Source organism: Ricinus communis, chromosome 5, assembly GCF_019578655.1.
Source record: "Ricinus communis isolate WT05 ecotype wild-type chromosome 5, ASM1957865v1, whole genome shotgun sequence".
Lineage (NCBI taxonomy): Eukaryota > Viridiplantae > Streptophyta > Magnoliopsida > Malpighiales > Euphorbiaceae > Ricinus > Ricinus communis.
The window spans coordinates 28356936-28374268 of record NC_063260.1 but is presented as its reverse complement, the minus strand read 5'-3'; the positions used below and the strand labels follow the sequence as shown (position 1 = coordinate 28374268).

Below are 17333 nucleotides of genomic sequence, written 5' to 3'. Positions count from 1 at the left end.
CTTCATCCAAGAAATTCCTTCCTTCACAGAAGCGCTCTCAATTTTCTATGATAGATTTGAAATTCTTCAGTCCTCTTAAACGAGCACAATAATGGATAGTAATAACATGGATATTAAGTTAAAAGAGGAAGAAGAAAAAGTGCACGCCAGAATTGGGAAAAGAAAATCAACTCTTTTGAACCGCATCGGTGGAAATCCACCTTCAAAATTACAGAGCTCACTTTAGACTAGGAAATGATCCAGTTCAGTATACCCCACCAAATTACAAAGAACCCTTTTCCCCCCAGAATTTTGGCTCTAAAAGGTAAAATAAAAGAAAACAAGGTACCTATCAATGGAAAGAGTCCTCACCTATACATAAATTTTTTTTTTTAAAAAAAAATGTTTCCTTTTGGTACTTTAATCCCCTAAAGAGCGCTTCCTACCAACCCCATCTGCAGAATTCCCAGTATTCTTTGCCTTTGGGCATCTACTCATCTATTCACGGCTACCTAGCATTAGTCTTGGCTAAAATCATTTGAAGTTGCCCTGTAAACTGTATATAGCACCCAAAGATATGTTTTACGACCCAGAAAAAAATGAGTCGTGCCTGAAACTCTATAAACTGCTTGCAGACAACTCAACTTGAGAATTGAAACTGCCTTTTTCTTATCATTCTCACTTTTCCGCCAGTACAGGTAGTAATATAAGAATATTTTATAGATACTTTCCTGATGACTTCCAAATTCTCCCTTCAAGCGAAATCACCATAACAGTAACATCATCATGGTACTTCCGGCGATCTCCTTGTGGGATGTCTAGTAATTCATGGAAATCCATCCCTGCATATAATAAACAGAAGGATAAAGATCAAGAGACAATTAATTGAAAAAGAACAGTATAAGAAACAACTGAAAACCTAGAGCAAATGATTACCAGCTTTCTTTGCTGCACGAGAAAGAAGCTCTTCTATCAGGTGCTGGGCTGGGTCTCCATCTGGAAACTTCTCCATGAAATTCTCAATATAAGAAACCACTTCCTGATTGGTGAGATACTGATATAATCCATCAGATGACAGAACCAAAAACTGATCTCTTGGACACAATTGATGGTGACGTAAAGAAGGCAAGCAAGATATGTATGGTGCAGTACCAATATACTCATTCCGAAACATCTCCAACAAAGCATCATTAAATTTGGGCTGCAACCAACATGCATACCATATTGTTATGTAATCCATTGTAGTGCTGAGCAATAATAAAAAATATGTACATTCTAAAATGAGCTCAAATACTTTAATTGTGCTTGTGGAGGGGATATGTATTGATACTAAACCACAGACAAAAATGTCAATATGCCGATCGCAGTTGCAAAAGTTATGTCTTGAGTTCATAACCAATGCTGAATTATAAACTTGAAGCAGTTAATGACTCATTAATCCAAAGAGGTTGACAACTTTGCAACAGATTGCCAATCTATCAGTCAAAAAGTAAACTTGTATCACAAAATTATGTTAAATTTCAAAAAGACATGTTTTTCCTGTAGTCCAGCGCCTGCTCCTACCTTCTCTACTAAGAGGGGGAAATTCAACTGCTTAACTTTGACTGCAAATAGACCAACTGCTACATATACATGTAGTATTGTTATTATTTTGCAAATTTTTATAATTTAATAAACGTAAAATGTTAAAGGAAAAAAAAAAGCACCAATCAGCTACAGGGTGTTATTTGTTTGTGTGTATGCACATACTTGACAATTTGTCAATGTATAAGATCTTTATGAAACGGTATCTTAAGCCTAAGTGGCAGAGCATTATTTGTAATATGTTTGTTAGAGAGGATGGATAAGTAGAGGAATTTGAATTTTTGAAAACAATTTTGTCTAGGTACATTTCCCTCTTATTCTGTACCTAGACAATATTGTTTTCAAAATTCAAAGCCCTCCACTTGTCCATCTTCTCTTACAAGCAAGGCCTTAGAGTTTAGGATCGAGCTCACTTCCTGACTTGGTTCCTTATCTATGGATTACATATCACCTAGCTATTTCTATCATAATTACAGCATGTCTTCTAATTTATTTACATGATAACCAAGTATGTCTAATCATGTAACATTTGATACGAGACCATGCACAGTAAATAATAATAGAATGAAACATATAGCTAAATGAAAAACAAACATGTCAGATCTAAATCTCATATTAATTACATCAATGATTCTGGAAATATGCAATCTTCAGAACAAAGCAGCAGAAAGAAAACATGGTCTAATAACTACTATTTCTTTTCTTTTTCTATGACAAGAACAGTTTACAAGAAGATTATTGAGCCTAAGGAAAATATCTAAAATAGTTATTAAAGAAAAAACCTGTTTGAGAAATCCTGCCCCAAACGCCCTAGTAACCTTCAGACGACCTTTCACTCTATCATTGACAATACATTGGCTGTCATCTGGGTGTTCATTCTTGATTCTTAAGATTTCCTGCATGATTTCAAGAGATACCTTAATTGGTAAACAACCACATGCATCAGAAACACACCAAGAAAGCTAATTAAGTACAAAATTACATATTCATACTAAGACTTCAAGTAATCTAGATACTGGCACATAAAAGTGCACATGCACATGGAAAATTTTGCATGTTTGTCCCAGTATAAAATGCATAAGCATCAAATTTACGACACGAGACTTGAAAATTAAGATAGTGCAAACATGGTTTACTCCTCCTGAATCCAGACAAAGACAACCATTCGATAAGCATGGGTTCAATACCGTTCCTAGCTCATAACAATGCAACTTCAGAAAATCTCTGCACAACATAACAACGCTTTTAGTTTTTGAATCCAATTGGATCAGTAGCACATTCCTATCTTTGGCATAGAAGTTGCAGCAAACCTCAGGAGTTGGGACTTACCGCTGCAATCTATAATTCCAAAAGTCTTTAATAGAATATCTACAAAAGATATAGTGAACAACATCCAGATCCGAATTAACAAATTCACTAGATTCCCCCGTCTATATTAACTGCAATTAAAGTTTTCACATGGAACTTGCAATCAATCAATCACTGTCACAAAAAAAAAAGACATAAAAAGAGCAGGTTTTATATACATAAAATAAAATATTAGCACTTTTGAACCATGAAAAAGGGCTGTTAGGATTTCCTATGAAAATGAAAGGCATCATCAAGTCATGAGCGCCAACAAAAACAATTGTCTCGCATGCAATTTCATACTAAACAGATGTCAGATTTCAAGGCAAATGTCCTCATGGACCATGAAAGAATTGGGACTACCTGTTTCGCAATCATCTAACAACCAGAAGGTATACAGGAAACAAACATTGCAGGATAGCTAAAACAGCCAGAAATATGCCAAACAACAACGTTATCAAGGATAAACCTGTAGCTAATAGCTATATCACTTCCTACAAAGAAACAAGACATCCACACACCAGAAGTATATATTTACTTATGTAGCCAGTAGCACAAGGTTAGATACTAGAGGGCTTTAAAAAATAAAGCAAAATAGAAGTTTTAAAACCTAAAAGGGAGCTGATCTCTTAAGGATTCAATATTACATAGACCCTCAGTTCAACAAATTTTAAGCAACAAACAAAAGAATACAGCCACCAGGAAATTGGAAATACATGTAAAACAACTGCAATTATATGGATGTTGACACAGGAAGCATCCAAATTTTCAAGCATAACCCAAATACAAAAATGAGATTTACAAGAAAGTTTCAGTTTGTTTTCCTTGTTTCATCCTAAAGACAGAAATGACATGAGAAGATAGCCAGAAAGAAATAGCGAAAGGAAGCTTCCTATGTTTTTCTGACCCAACAGATAAATAGATTGTTAACTTGTATAATTCAGATGGGATCATAGCATATGCCACTTAAGTTGACAGGCAGTAAGATGGAGACAAGAGACTTGTATAATGCAAAATTCGAAACGCAAAATATTTATTTTTCCTTTGAACAGTGCAAGAGACCTGTATAATGCAACTGCAGTAACTCAACATATTTTCCATCAATCATATTATGAAGAAGGCAGTCACCATTGATACGTGTAACATCTACAAGCCAAAGTGATAAACAACGAGAGAACTAATAAAACCAAAGGAAATTATTAGGATAAAATAATAATGTGGAATACGGGGATTGTTAGAAAATTAAAATTTTTCTTAGGGCATCACCTAATATATTAAGTTGTTAGGCCGATTGGTTCATTCACATGGTAAAGTAGTTTTGTGTTTGTTCACACTTCGAGTCCAGTAAGCATTCTTATGTAAGATTGTGCTAGAGACATTAACTTTCAGCACAAGGCAAAATGAGTATATGCTTATTCATGCCTAAAGTAAGTGCCATTCGCTTGCAGGAGTGTGATATAAATGTTAAAGCGATAGTTGATTAGTTAGGTTTTTAGATAGATTGGCTATTTGATGAGGGTATTTACTATTTGCTAAAAGCCATTTGAGACTGCTAATAGTTTTTTGACCAAATAGTAGACCTGAAGGTGTTTGGTAAACCAAAATTTCAACAGTTAATAGTTTTTGAGCCTGAACAAGCTTTGATTCAAAAACTCCTAAAGCAAGCTATTCTTTTCATTAGTTATTAGTTATTGGAAACATTTTTAATATTTACCAAATTGTATAGTTTAGTAACAGCAAGTTTTCATATCTAAATATGCATACATTAATTTTCTTATAAATGATTATCAGGAAAAAAAATTCAAATAGTAATAATGCCATTTGAATTAATCAGAGATTCGTATTTGAATTGATCACAGTTTCATAAATCTACGAATATTAACTTTTACAAAATCTAATTGTTAGGAATAATTAACTAATAATTAAACACAATGAAAAATTATGAATTACAGTATCTTTTAATATTAAATTGTCCTAAGTAATTAGAATTTTAACAACAGTAAAGACAATTTACAAAATATGCACGATCAATCGGCTATCAGTCATTAGCTACCATAACTATCAGCTTCCATTATCAAACTAACAACTACCACAACTGAATAACCTCTGCAGTTGATGCTGAACACATATTGTTTAGCATCATGAGATAAAATTGTAAAGGCTGAAAAATAAGAAACTAAGAAATAAGGGACAAAAATCACCAAGTGTAACAACTTAGGTGGCAATTTACGTCATAATGTGCTTTTTAGCAAAAGATTATTTTGAAAAGACATCAAGCCACATTTTCAATCTTTCTTCATAATTCATACTGTTACAAATTGCTAGAACTTAAACTAGTCAAATAAAACCCAAAAAGGAATAGAGTGCAGAATCAAAAAGTGACCCCTTTTTTAATGTTTTTTAAATCTAGCACTGGGAGTGAGGAAAATTTAAACGATACTAGGAGCAACTTAGACAAGACAGACAATCAAGGACATAATGAGAAAATCCTATGCGACCTTTTATAGAATAAAGAGAAATGTACAAGATGAATCCATTTGACTCGCAGCTAGATGGAAGGTCTTAGAAATCCTTCTCATGTCAACTATCTAGACATCCGTCTATTGTATAAGTAGCTTAATGTGCCACAATCAACTAAACTATCAAGGAGCATTTATGTTGAATTGTTAAATCGGTATTCACCTGATGCTTCTAAAAACCAACCCTTATTAAATGCAAAACATACAACAAACAATACGCAGGCAAAACCAGAAACTACATAATTCCTACAAAATGCAGGCAGATAAACATCAATTTCAACTATGTATTCGACAGTATTCAGCATAATTACTCAAATATAAATGATGAGAACTGATAAGCTACAATTTAAAGTATGCTACCAACACATAACAAAAGAATAATCAATAATGGATTTTGGACACTGAAAACTTACTTCTTCGATGCTTGTACTATGATCAGTGGATAGCTGCAATGCAGTCAACCTCATTGGCTGAGCAGGACCCTCAGCTACCCCTTCCATGCTCAACCCTTGATCACCGACACTAGGGCCAATGTCTTGTGGCTCAAACTGTGCAACAACTGCCCTACTATCACCCACATTCATCACATAGACGTCCTCATCCCGCATCAAAACCACCAATAAACATGAACCCATCAATGCTAACTCAGGATTTGTATCCAACACCTTATCAGTCATATCCAAGTAAGCTAGTTCAGTTAACTCTAGAGCCCTTGATAATGCCCTCAAAACTAATTCATGGTCCACAGGTCCTACCGTCCTTTGCCTATTCAAAACCCTTTCCTCCACTCTATTATTACTAGTCTCCACCTTCTCCTCCTCCTTTCTTTCCAATCCAAATTTCCACGGAAACAAATTCTTCTTGTCTATATGTTTAGTCGATAACCCTTGTTTCAACTTTGACAGCAATAACCACCTTCTACTAACAGCAGACCCTGCATTGCCACCAACACTAATTGCATCATCAACACAAAATGCAAATCTATCGGACCCTGACAAATCAAGCCCATCTTCCGCATCATCCTCCGCGAGAAATTCCCATAGCCTCCTTCTATGTGTAATAATCTCTGTGCCTTCTGATTGAAATGTAACTCTTTTTGTTCTTTCACGAGTAGATTCAATTTTAGCACCCAATTCCTCTGATGGATTATTAGGTTTAGCTACAATCTCCGCATCATCAAGCTTTTCTACAATAGCGGTATCTTCATCTTGCCAAAACAAGCCTTGAAGTTGATCATAAACGGCTCTATAAAGATTTCCCATCAAGAACTCAGGTGCATCAGGACCGTTAAATCCATCATAGATCCCAACAAACAACCAACCTTGCTCTTCGGATACAACCACATGTACACGATCCTCTCCTGCTTTCCCTAATGCCCACTCCACATTTTTACTACTCTCACTCTCCTCTGTTGTAACATTGTTATTGTTCTCTTTCCGGTTCACAAAATTCAACACCGGTACAACCCATGGTCGTTTTTTCTCCGATATGTTCCGATATATAGCTTTCTTAATTCCAGAAATGCCCTTCCTCCTCTTCTTTTTCACATAAATGCCACCCAGCGGGGCTGAGAAGTGTACTCTTCCGCTAGTCTCGCTTCCCAAGTTGGGTTCCAATGGACCGGACAGGGAGCCCCGCTCGATTGGACCAGACATGAAGAATCCCTCTCCGCCACGTGGCACAGGTTGAAGACGCAGAGCACTAAACGAGGCGGTGCTTTCGAAGCCATCAACATTTACAATACTACTCTTAACGCCTCCACCTCCAGCAGCGGCAAAGCCAGTGGCGTCATCGTAAATATTATCAAGTTGAAGGACAGTTCTAGGAGTGCAAGTGTTAGCACTGACAGAAGCACCTGAAATAGACTTGAAGGCAGTAGTCGTAGTAGGAGGAGGAGCAGTAGTTTCGGGTCGGGTATTGTTAAAATCGGGTCGGGAAGGAGAGAAACGGAGAGAGTTAGAAGGAGAGAGAAAGCGATCGGAAGGAGTAGGGGAGAGAAAACGGTTAGAGGATCGAGCGTAATGGAAAGAGTGACCTAGGGTTTCGTCTAAATGCTCAGAAGCACTGAAGACGACAGAGTCTTTTTGGTCACTCTGCTTAGCTGCTGCTGCTGGTGGCTTCAAGCAAGGTAAGAAGAAGGTGGACAGTCCGCTTCCCATCACATTTGATTCGCCACCTTCTGCTTGGACGCCGAGAAAAATACCTAAGGAAAAGATTTTCCTTTCCTTTAGTTTATGTCCTTTTTTTTTTTTTTTTTTTGTTTGGGTTTTCCTTTCTTTTGAAATGAAGTTCCGGCAAAAGTTTTGAACGAGAAGCAACTATTTTAAAAAGTGAAAATAAAAATAAAATAAAAAGGTGCTACGACTACTAGTAGTAATACTAATAAAGAAAGTGAAAGTAAAGAGAGAGACAAAGAGCGATACCTGTTTTTTTAATAATAATATTTAATATATAAGAGGAGCACAGAGGTTGAGGGAGCGAAGACTTTTGTTTCTTTTGCTCCTCAGAGAGAGAGAAAGACATTAAAAAATTAATTTTATTATTTAATAATAAACTCGTTTTGATTTTTCTTTTCTTTGGTTTTGTGGGTTTTCAATTGTTGTTTCTTAGTTTGACGGTTACATCTGGCATTTTGCAAATGCTTCAGCTTCTTGTTTTTCTTTTTTTCCATAATAATTTATGGTGATGATGTGTTATATTGGGTTGGGTCCACTTAAAGAGCCAGCAGATACTTTGTGGGGTCTGCCTTTGTTGCCAGGTGGATAATCTGTTTGGGCCACATCAGTATGGGACTCGGGTTCACTTTTCTTGTTTTGACAATTAAGGGGCCCTACTTGTTTTTCAATGACAATGGAAGGCCCCAACCAATATTTTTTCTTTTTCTTTTTCTTTTCCTTTTTCCTTTTTCTTTTTGTCAAAGATGGAAAAAAAAAAAAAATTGTATTTCTTAGCAAATCTACCATGCCAACAAACAATGGACCTAATGCATATTGAAACTAAAACACATCTATTATAATTTAATTTCTTACCTACTCATTCATCTGCCATTCAAGATTTAGATAAATATTTTATTTTCATTTTTATACTTCATATTGATATTATTACTCAGGATTTAGAAAAATACTATTTAATCAAGATTTTTAAATATTTTTATAAAATTTAAAAGTCAATTTGTATCCAATAGACTTTGTATAAGTTATGAGTTATTTGATATTAACTTTTAAATATTTTTAAAAAATTTAAAAATTTAAAAAATATTCAATTACAATTTCTGTAAAATCTTTAAAAATAAACTAATTTTTAAAAAGTTATTAACTTTTATAGATATATAATTTTAATAACCTTCTTTTTTATGTATTGTGAATAAAAGTTATCAAAACTTCTCTTTCACTTTCTTTAAGTTTCAATAGACTTTTATTTTTTAAAAACTTATCTATCTTCTTTTTGAATTCTCATACATTATTGTTTCATTATTTTCTATTATATTCTCCACTTTAAAAAATATAAAAATTTGAATAAAACTCATAAATTAAAAATTATTTATTAATAATATTTTATTTTACTCATGCAGACAAAAAAATTAATTAAAAATTTTAATTTAATTTTAAAATGGTCGTTTTAAAATATGAGTTTTAAATAAATCATTTAATTAATTACTTTGAGCAAATAACTCCATCATATATAGATTTCTAGTTTTATTATAAAGATAATTTTTTTTATTGATAAACGTGATTGTTTTTTATTTAAGTATTTATTAATGAATTACTAGGCCTGATTTATTATTGGTTAAAGTATTTATCAAACAATCAATAAATAAAATATAATAAGTATAATATGAATTTGGTAGTTTAATCAAAAATAAATTGTAAAATAATAATTTATATTTTAAAAAAATATTGCCTTGACAAAAGAAATAGTGTCCATGCTGTGATGTAAAATTTAAATATAATATAAATTTGACATAACATTATAAAATATATTATTTATATATAGAGTTGTATATAACATTATGTGAAATAATATTCAATATATATATAAAAAAATAATAAAAATAAACCAATTAAAATTATTTTTAAATAATAGATAAATAATAATCTGTAGATGTATTTTTAAGTAAAGTTTGTAAAGACATTTATAAAATTCTAAATTCTGTAAAAATTATTAAGCCTTTAAAAATAATTCATCTAAAAAAAATTTAAAATTTTAATTAAATAAACAGACATGAGATATAATAAAATATATTACTTAACAAATAAATTTATTACCTATAATAAAAATATATTACTAAAATATCTTGAAGTAATCATTAGATATAGTAGGATGAAAAAAAGATTATTAGTTATCATGATTAGAGTTAGTTATATAGCATACGTAAAAGGCCTTATAATTATTTATAGTTCCAAAGTATTATCCAAATCAATAAAAAAATTTGTTATTAATGTTGATTATTAATGTTTCCAATGATATCATGTTAAAGCGTCTGTAAAGTGAGTTTAACTAAAAAGGAAAATCAATATTAAATGCATTTCCATTGGTCACATGATCAAATGTACACTTCGAATTCAATAGTTCAATTTTTTTAAATAATTAGAATATTTTTCTTAAAAAAAGAAGAGAAAAAGTGGAGATGCGAGTTGACCGCTTATAATTGATAAAGATAAGTATATGGTAAAATATTGATTTGTATTAAAAATTGGAGAAAAGAGATGCTAAATAAATAATGTCAAGAAAATAAAAATATATATTCTGCGGTTGGAGTTATGAATTTTTAAGCTTAATTTGGGGCTTAAAACGACGGTTCGTCCATAGGTATTTAGAGTCTTCGTCGAAGTTCAAAAAGTCAATGCAGTTCAAATGTTTGTTTGTTTGTTTCCCTGAAAAAGAAAATTAAAAAGAGAAAACTTCGTCTTTTGAACTTAATCCATAAAAGAAAGCTACGAGTATGATGAGCCAATGGCGTTATAGTCATTTAACAAAACAGTGGGCCAGAGAAGACATATAAACAGAAAAGCAAGGTTTGACGTTACAGGCCCAAACCAAATTTTTTTTTTTTTTTTTTTAAAACGCTTTTCAAATAATAAATTATTAGGTGAATTAGATTATCTGTCACAGACAGCAGCTGGGCAGGAATCTTTCATTGCCACGTCAGCACAAGCAAAGATCGGAGGACCGGATGGAATAGACGGTAACGATTCAATTTGGAAGGAGAGAGAGAGAGAGAGAGAAAGTGGTGTTTGTCTGTGCATGAGAAGAGACTCTCTTGTCTGATTTAGTCAAAGGACACGAATTCTTCTTACAACTTTTGTTTTTATTTTTTCTTTTGCTCGGTCGTAATCTAAAATCTACCGTCGAACTCCTATAATAAAAGTTAATACTATTTATTTTCATAAAATAGATTTTAAGTAATATATTTTATATTTAAAAAAAACATATTTAAAATGAGGAAGTAACAAGATAGTATCTTTTTAACTTTTTTCAATTGTTTTTATTTGTCATGGGAAGTGTCGCCAGGAAGTCAAAAAAGATTTTAATAGAGAAAAAGAAAAGAATAATTTTGCATGTGAAGGCGGGAAAGTCATTCTCTCTCAATATTATTAACTTTAGCTGCAAGTCAAAGAGTTTGTTGGTTGCCGCGAATTCTTGAGCTAAACGACAATTCGCAGGCAGTGTCACGCGATACCTCTCCTCTGAAAGCTAACATTCTCTCTCTCTTCTTCTTTTTTGGCATTTTGCATTTTCAAGCTTTTATATTTTTATTTAATATATTATCTTTTTAAGAAAAGCATATATTTTTATCTGTTTTCTTAATAGATAATTTTTAAAATTTAAAAATTAAAATTAGAAGAATGCTTTTCCAAACAAATTCTGAATGAATTATAAATTTTTCTAAATAAAAATAAAAATATAGCAAATAATATATGTGCATCTTGTTCTTTTATTATCTTGCAACTGATATTCCTCTTAATCCTAAAATGGTAGAAAAAAAATAAATAATATTTGAATAGAAATAATATATGTTTTAATACAAGAATCTTAAAAGTCTTTGAATGTGAGGGAGGACGTTTACCAATTTGTGATGCTACAACAAACCGCTCCTCTAATCCTTATATTATATTGAGAATAATGATTCACTGCATTTTATATTCAATTAATAGCCTCCCAAAATACAAACTAGGCAGTCAAGTAATAGCCTTTTCAAATTACATTTTTTAATAATTTACAGATAATCTTACTATTTATTTTAAATAAATATATATTTATTAATTTAAATTAATTAAAAATCAAACCAAAGTCTCAACTTGTCTAATATGGATTGCTAATGGAGTGCAGATTGGACATTAAATAAAAATCTATATACAGTCAATAAAAAATCTTATCACCTTAAGCTATTAAAAAAAGGTGTCCAAGTTGAAGAGTGGAGATATGAGAACCATGTATGTGTGAAGAGATTTAGTGTATCAAGTTGGAAGAGCATCTTCAAAGTTGAACTGTATTATGGTGATCATGAAATTTAGGGGAAGAAGTGGAAGGGAAAGATGAATAATGTACAAAGATTTGAGGGGAAAATATCAAGATTTTTATAGAAAATTCTAAAAAATTTAATTATAAACAGTTTATTTATTATATATATATATAAATTAGAACAATTACTAGAAAAATAATCTTAAAATCTTTTCATTTCTTTCTATTTTTATATTTGGAACCTTAATTTGTACATGATTTTGATTTGACTACATTTTCTTTTTTTACCGCATAAGTATAGTTGACTAACTTTCTGTACAAATTTAAAAGATGCAAGTATTCGATTTTCAAATAAGGATGACATAACTATAATTATGGTCACAGGTGGATGGGAAAGTGTAATCCCACCATTCATTTATAATTCATTGCCTTCTTATTATTTTACATTAACATAATAAATACTAAAATTAATTTGATTAAAGATTAATCATAATAAATTTAAAGTAAGAAATAGGAAAAAGTTACAAATGATATAAAATGGTTAAATCTGTAAACTTTACTTCTACTTTAGCCTTAATATTCATATATAAACTAATAATTTCTCATTTTCATTTTGAGAAATAAATACAATGCATAAGATATAGGAAATTTTTGAAAAATATTCTAAAATCAATAAAAATATCATTTTTACTGTCTAAATCTTTTTAAATTTATAGTGTGATTATTTTTTAATTGTTTTACTGTTGTTCTTTAATTGTTTTATTAAAAATAAAAACAAATAAAACTGTAATTTTGAAAAAAAATTTATAAACTGTATTTTTCATATATGTTATAAAAAAATATAAAAATACTGAACTTATGATAAAAGAAAATGGATATTTTTTTATATTTTTTCTAAAATAGAAACGCATTATGGGGAAGAATACAATAACAAAGTATGCAATAAAAACGTGAGAGTCCAGAGCCAAATTTACGTTCTCATTTACAAAGGAAGCCCGTTTGGGGCCAATAGGCCTTACACCGACTGGCCATCCGTCATCCAGTTTAAGAGAAATCTTGGACAGCTTTCAGTATCTGTAGGCCCGTTCACCCTTCCTTAAAAGTTCTCAATTGTACCCAAGTCCTTTTATTTATCATTTCCTTTTCTAAAATTTAATTGCAGTGTGTAAAAAAAGATGTGATATTAATAGAGAAAAGTACAAATAAGTCTCTCAGCTTTCAATAAAATGCAATTAAACCGCTAAACTTTAAAGTAGCTTAATTAAACCCCTAAGGTTTGAAAAACAGAACAATCACACCCTTAAGGCTATCTCGGTCTAATTGAGCTTGAAAGGTTAGGAGTTTAGTTGCGCTTAATTTCAGAAGCTTTTGCTGATATTAATTAATCAAGTACATAAATATGTGACAAGTAATATTTTAACACCAAAATGTCTGAAACTACTCCACATTCACAGCTATGTTCTTCTAATTTCGCATGAATATAATGCAGACATCATCGTCAAAACTATGAGAGAAATAAAATCTACAATTACATACATGAAAGTTTTTGTCTTTTTGTTACAAGAAAAAGGGTGATCAGATTGAAAAGATATGCTACAAGGGGAAAGAAGAAACACTGCTTTGTGATCTCACAAAATTTTGCTGGCACAGGTTCACGTATGTGCAGTTGGTGGGTAAAGTATTGAAACACTTTTAACAAAGGTAGGTGATGGGTGAAGTGTTTCATAACTGACCAGCCCGTATGTCTCTATCTAGGCGATCTGCATTAAGCGTCCCAGGAAGCTCCCTAAAGTCTTCATTGAAGATAGAGTACGCACTGCATTATCACAAAACAATAAATAAGACCCAGAAAACAAAATTGAGTAATTTCACATTAGCCAGCATATGATGTTGATATCTGAACTCTATCAGGTTTTGCGGCAGTAACACTAAGAAGAGAATAAGAAAAAAAGAAAACACAAACAAGGAGCTACCACTAAAAACTCTCAATAAGAATCATAATACTACCATAGGAATTCAGCACAATATCAAAATATTATCATAGAATACCATGAAAAATCTACCTAGACACAGAAAACAATTATGAGTGTCAGAACAGTGATTAGAAATTATACTGATGAACTAGAAAGGTGCCCTACAACAAGGATGTTCATCTCCACGTCACAATAATCACAATGGACTCAGCTTCCCCTTCATCCTCCAAAAGGATAGGGGGAAAGAACAAAAGAAAGACCATATCTCATTTTGAGGAGTATTATTCTATATCTTACCCAAAAAACATTTTTTAAACTTACTTATGATGTTGATTTAGTTAACCCGAGTAATATTACAATTATCAAAATTACTGATACCTGAGATCACCAGCTTGCCGCCGTCCAAGGTTAAAGAAAATGATTGAAAAGCCTGTGCCTAGCATCTGAAGATCACATGGTAACAGGAAATCAAGATATAAGCAAAAGTTTCTCTCACACAAAAGACACGAGTGATGCAGCAGTCAACAGAGGCCACCTTAACCAAAAAATATTTAGCCCTCAGGCACAACTTATTGAGACTACAATAAGTTTGAACTTAACAAAAGGCAAGAAACTTCAGCTCAGATATGTTCTCAAGCACTAATTAACAAGCTTTGCTGTCAAGCCTGAATCTAAAGCATCCACAAGGATTATTTTAAGAAAGGCATTGTTACTTCAATTGTTTAAAACTGGCAATCATTTTCAGTATTTTGAATTTACAATCAAAATCAATTCTCCCTCTGTTGTCCACAAAAAGAGCCAGGGAAACTGCAAACTGAAGTGTCTAATTTCTGGTTCTACAGTGAAGTAACTCACATATAAAGGTCCAAGGTCCCATCTATGTGCAACAGGTGCCAAACCGAACCACAGAACAATCACAGCCCATGCCTTCAGACTGAGAGAGAAAAGTGCCATCAAAAGGATATCTATCATTGAAATAGAAAGAAAAACTGATCAGTAAGTTGTTATTTCAAAAATGTAGCAGTATTTCCATTAGATACCGACCAGAAATCTTCAGCTTATCATGCAGAAATGAGTAAATTCTCCTCTTCCAACGACTAGTTGACTGTGGCAGCTGAAACTTCTGAATTTCCATAATAAAGAAGAACAAGAATTTGAATGAGAAACATTATCCAATATCTAAGTATCTAAAACCAGCTCTTTACCAGTCCTCATTCCACTGTACCAGGTCATCATCATCAAAATCAAATCCGTCATGAAGATGTTTTGCCGGAGGCTTTGGTTTGACAGCAACAATCAGTGAATCTAGAAAATAAAAAGAAAATGCATGAATATCACATAAATAGAAACAAAAAAATTGTGGATGCTAAATTAGGTACTCTGTGACTGCATATTAATAATTTATTCTTAATAATTTAGCACCTAGCAACTTCATTGCTAACATCAAAGAAACCCTGACTGGTAATCATAGTTTCTCAATTACTTAGCCATCTATAATCACACAACAGGCTCAATAATTAGGTGATATTTGTCAAAAAATTTGCAATCTGTGGAGTTGTTAGAATGAGAATGGTAAAGCAGATTTTTCCTTTCTTAATATTTTTCTAGTAGAAATACCTGCATTTGATTATTATATAAAAAATTTCCAAAAGATAGAATCATGAACCTGATGACCCAAAAAACATCTAAAACATAATAAAGAAACAGATATCTGAGAAAAAAAAAAAAGCACTTCAGTTTGGATGGGAATAATAATTACTGCTAGGTTAGAACTAGGAGTGGGAATATGCATGCCACGTGATATAGTAAAATGATAAGAATGTTAAAAGGAGAGTGAGAAATTCAAATTAACATCGAAAACCATTAGCAGCATATAATAGAGGGTTAGAAGACCACCTAACAAAACTTTTAAGTCGTTCTACAAACTGAAAATCGTTAGAGCACTACCACTTTCCTACTGTATTAACGCAGCAACGTAGGGCAGTCACTAATTTATGTCGGAATAATAGCAGACTTCCTAATTCACGACCTGGCCTCGATTCCCTTCCTAGTAAAACACATCTAAGAGGGAAACTGATAATAAAGCATTTGTGGATAAGCATCAGTTAAATGCTAGGGTAATTAATTCCACAACCGCAATAAAATGTGGTACCTTGTTCATGCTTATACATGCTTTAGACCAAATACATAACTCCTAAGACATTAATGCAGCCTCTACTAGAAGATTACAGTTACTTACATGTAGTTGAAGAAGAATAAATAAAAAATTAAAAACAAGATATGCATGTCTACCAGAGTTGCTGAGTTTGATATATGCATCATCGTCATGTTTGCTATCCTGCAAAACATTGCCTCGCAAGATAAGCCTCAGATTCTGAATTGGTAGATGATGATCTTCAGCAATCAACTTTCTCAAATCACGCACCTATCATTGTGATTAAAAAGAAAAATAATAACCAATCACAAAATTAGAATTGGAAACATGATATGAAAGAACATTCCAAGTATACCAAACTTTCAAACAAAAAAACTGTGTAGAGAAAGCAAAGGATAAAGAGAAGAGTACTTTAATGGGAGAAGGGACAAGAAGGCGAGACGAAGGGGAAGGGCCGATGGTTTTGAGAGTAATCTCTACCAGATTCTGCTTATTGTTGCTTTCATTATTGCTCTTCTCTTCTGTGATCTCTGTCTGCGGCATCACTTTTATTCTATTGGAAATTGATTTCGATATTGCTTCTGGTCAACTTCTCCAATTTTCTGTTTTCCCTCTCTCTCACTGTAACATGCATTTCTCCTCTCTTCTCTTCTTCATTTTTTATTTTCCTTTTTCTATTTTTGGGGGCTAAGGGGGCATGGGTCAGCGCACTGAAAAGCCCAGCCCAGTAACTGACAAAGTCACAATTTACAGAGTTCCAAAATAAAAGTTAAATGGACAAAGGTCATTTTGATTTTGACCCCCCAACTTAGTCCAAGAAATTAAATAAGGCACAACTGAACTTTTGGATTAAAAAATGAATCCAATCTTTTCCAATTTGGATAATTTGAGTCCCACATTAATGTTGGGTAATGCATGCGAAAAGAAAACCAATAAATAATATTAAAATTTTAAATTTTAAATTAATATAAACTCGTTTATTTTTTGATAGATTCGATCTATCATATATCACTGTCCCACTTTTTATTCTACGCTTACTTCTCACATTCTCAATTCAATTAATTCAAATTTCTAGTAAATAAATCTTAATGTTAATGTCTGAGATAACTACCGCTTACAAGGCATTACTAATTATTATTATTTTTAAAATTATTTAGTGTTATAAATAACAAGTTAGGTGCCATGTGTGTGAAAAATTAGTTCCATGTAAATAAATGGAAAAAGGAAAAAGGAAGGTAAATTTTATGTTCAGCTTCATTTGTTAATAAAGAAAAATACAAAAAAGTGAAAATGTTGATGATCATGTATTTTCAT

At 32.1% G+C, this 17333-nt stretch overlaps 2 protein-coding genes across 2 annotated transcripts; both read right to left on the bottom strand.

Annotated features, from left to right (window-relative positions):
• Positions 1 to 152: 152 nt before the first annotated feature.
• Positions 153 to 7820, bottom strand: LOC8284625 (protein phosphatase 2C 29). The gene is made up of 4 exons (XM_002519797.4): positions 5843 to 7820; positions 2346 to 2459; positions 916 to 1180; positions 153 to 821 (listed from the first exon to the last, which is right to left on the bottom strand). Exons 1-4 carry the CDS (start codon positions 7586 to 7588, stop codon positions 697 to 699), a joined length of 2250 nt encoding a protein of 749 aa, XP_002519843.2. The 5' UTR covers positions 7589 to 7820; the 3' UTR covers positions 153 to 696.
• A 5578-nt stretch (positions 7821 to 13398) lies between these two features.
• LOC8284626 lies at positions 13399 to 16696 on the bottom strand. The gene is made up of 7 exons (XM_002519798.4): positions 16431 to 16696; positions 16157 to 16289; positions 15090 to 15169; positions 14909 to 14987; positions 14720 to 14829; positions 14243 to 14307; positions 13399 to 13707 (listed from the first exon to the last, which is right to left on the bottom strand). The coding sequence occupies exons 1-7, from the start codon at positions 16560 to 16562 to the stop codon at positions 13614 to 13616; spliced, it is 693 nt and encodes a 230-aa protein (XP_002519844.1). The 5' UTR covers positions 16563 to 16696; the 3' UTR covers positions 13399 to 13613.
• Between the last annotated feature and the right edge of the window lie 637 nt (positions 16697 to 17333).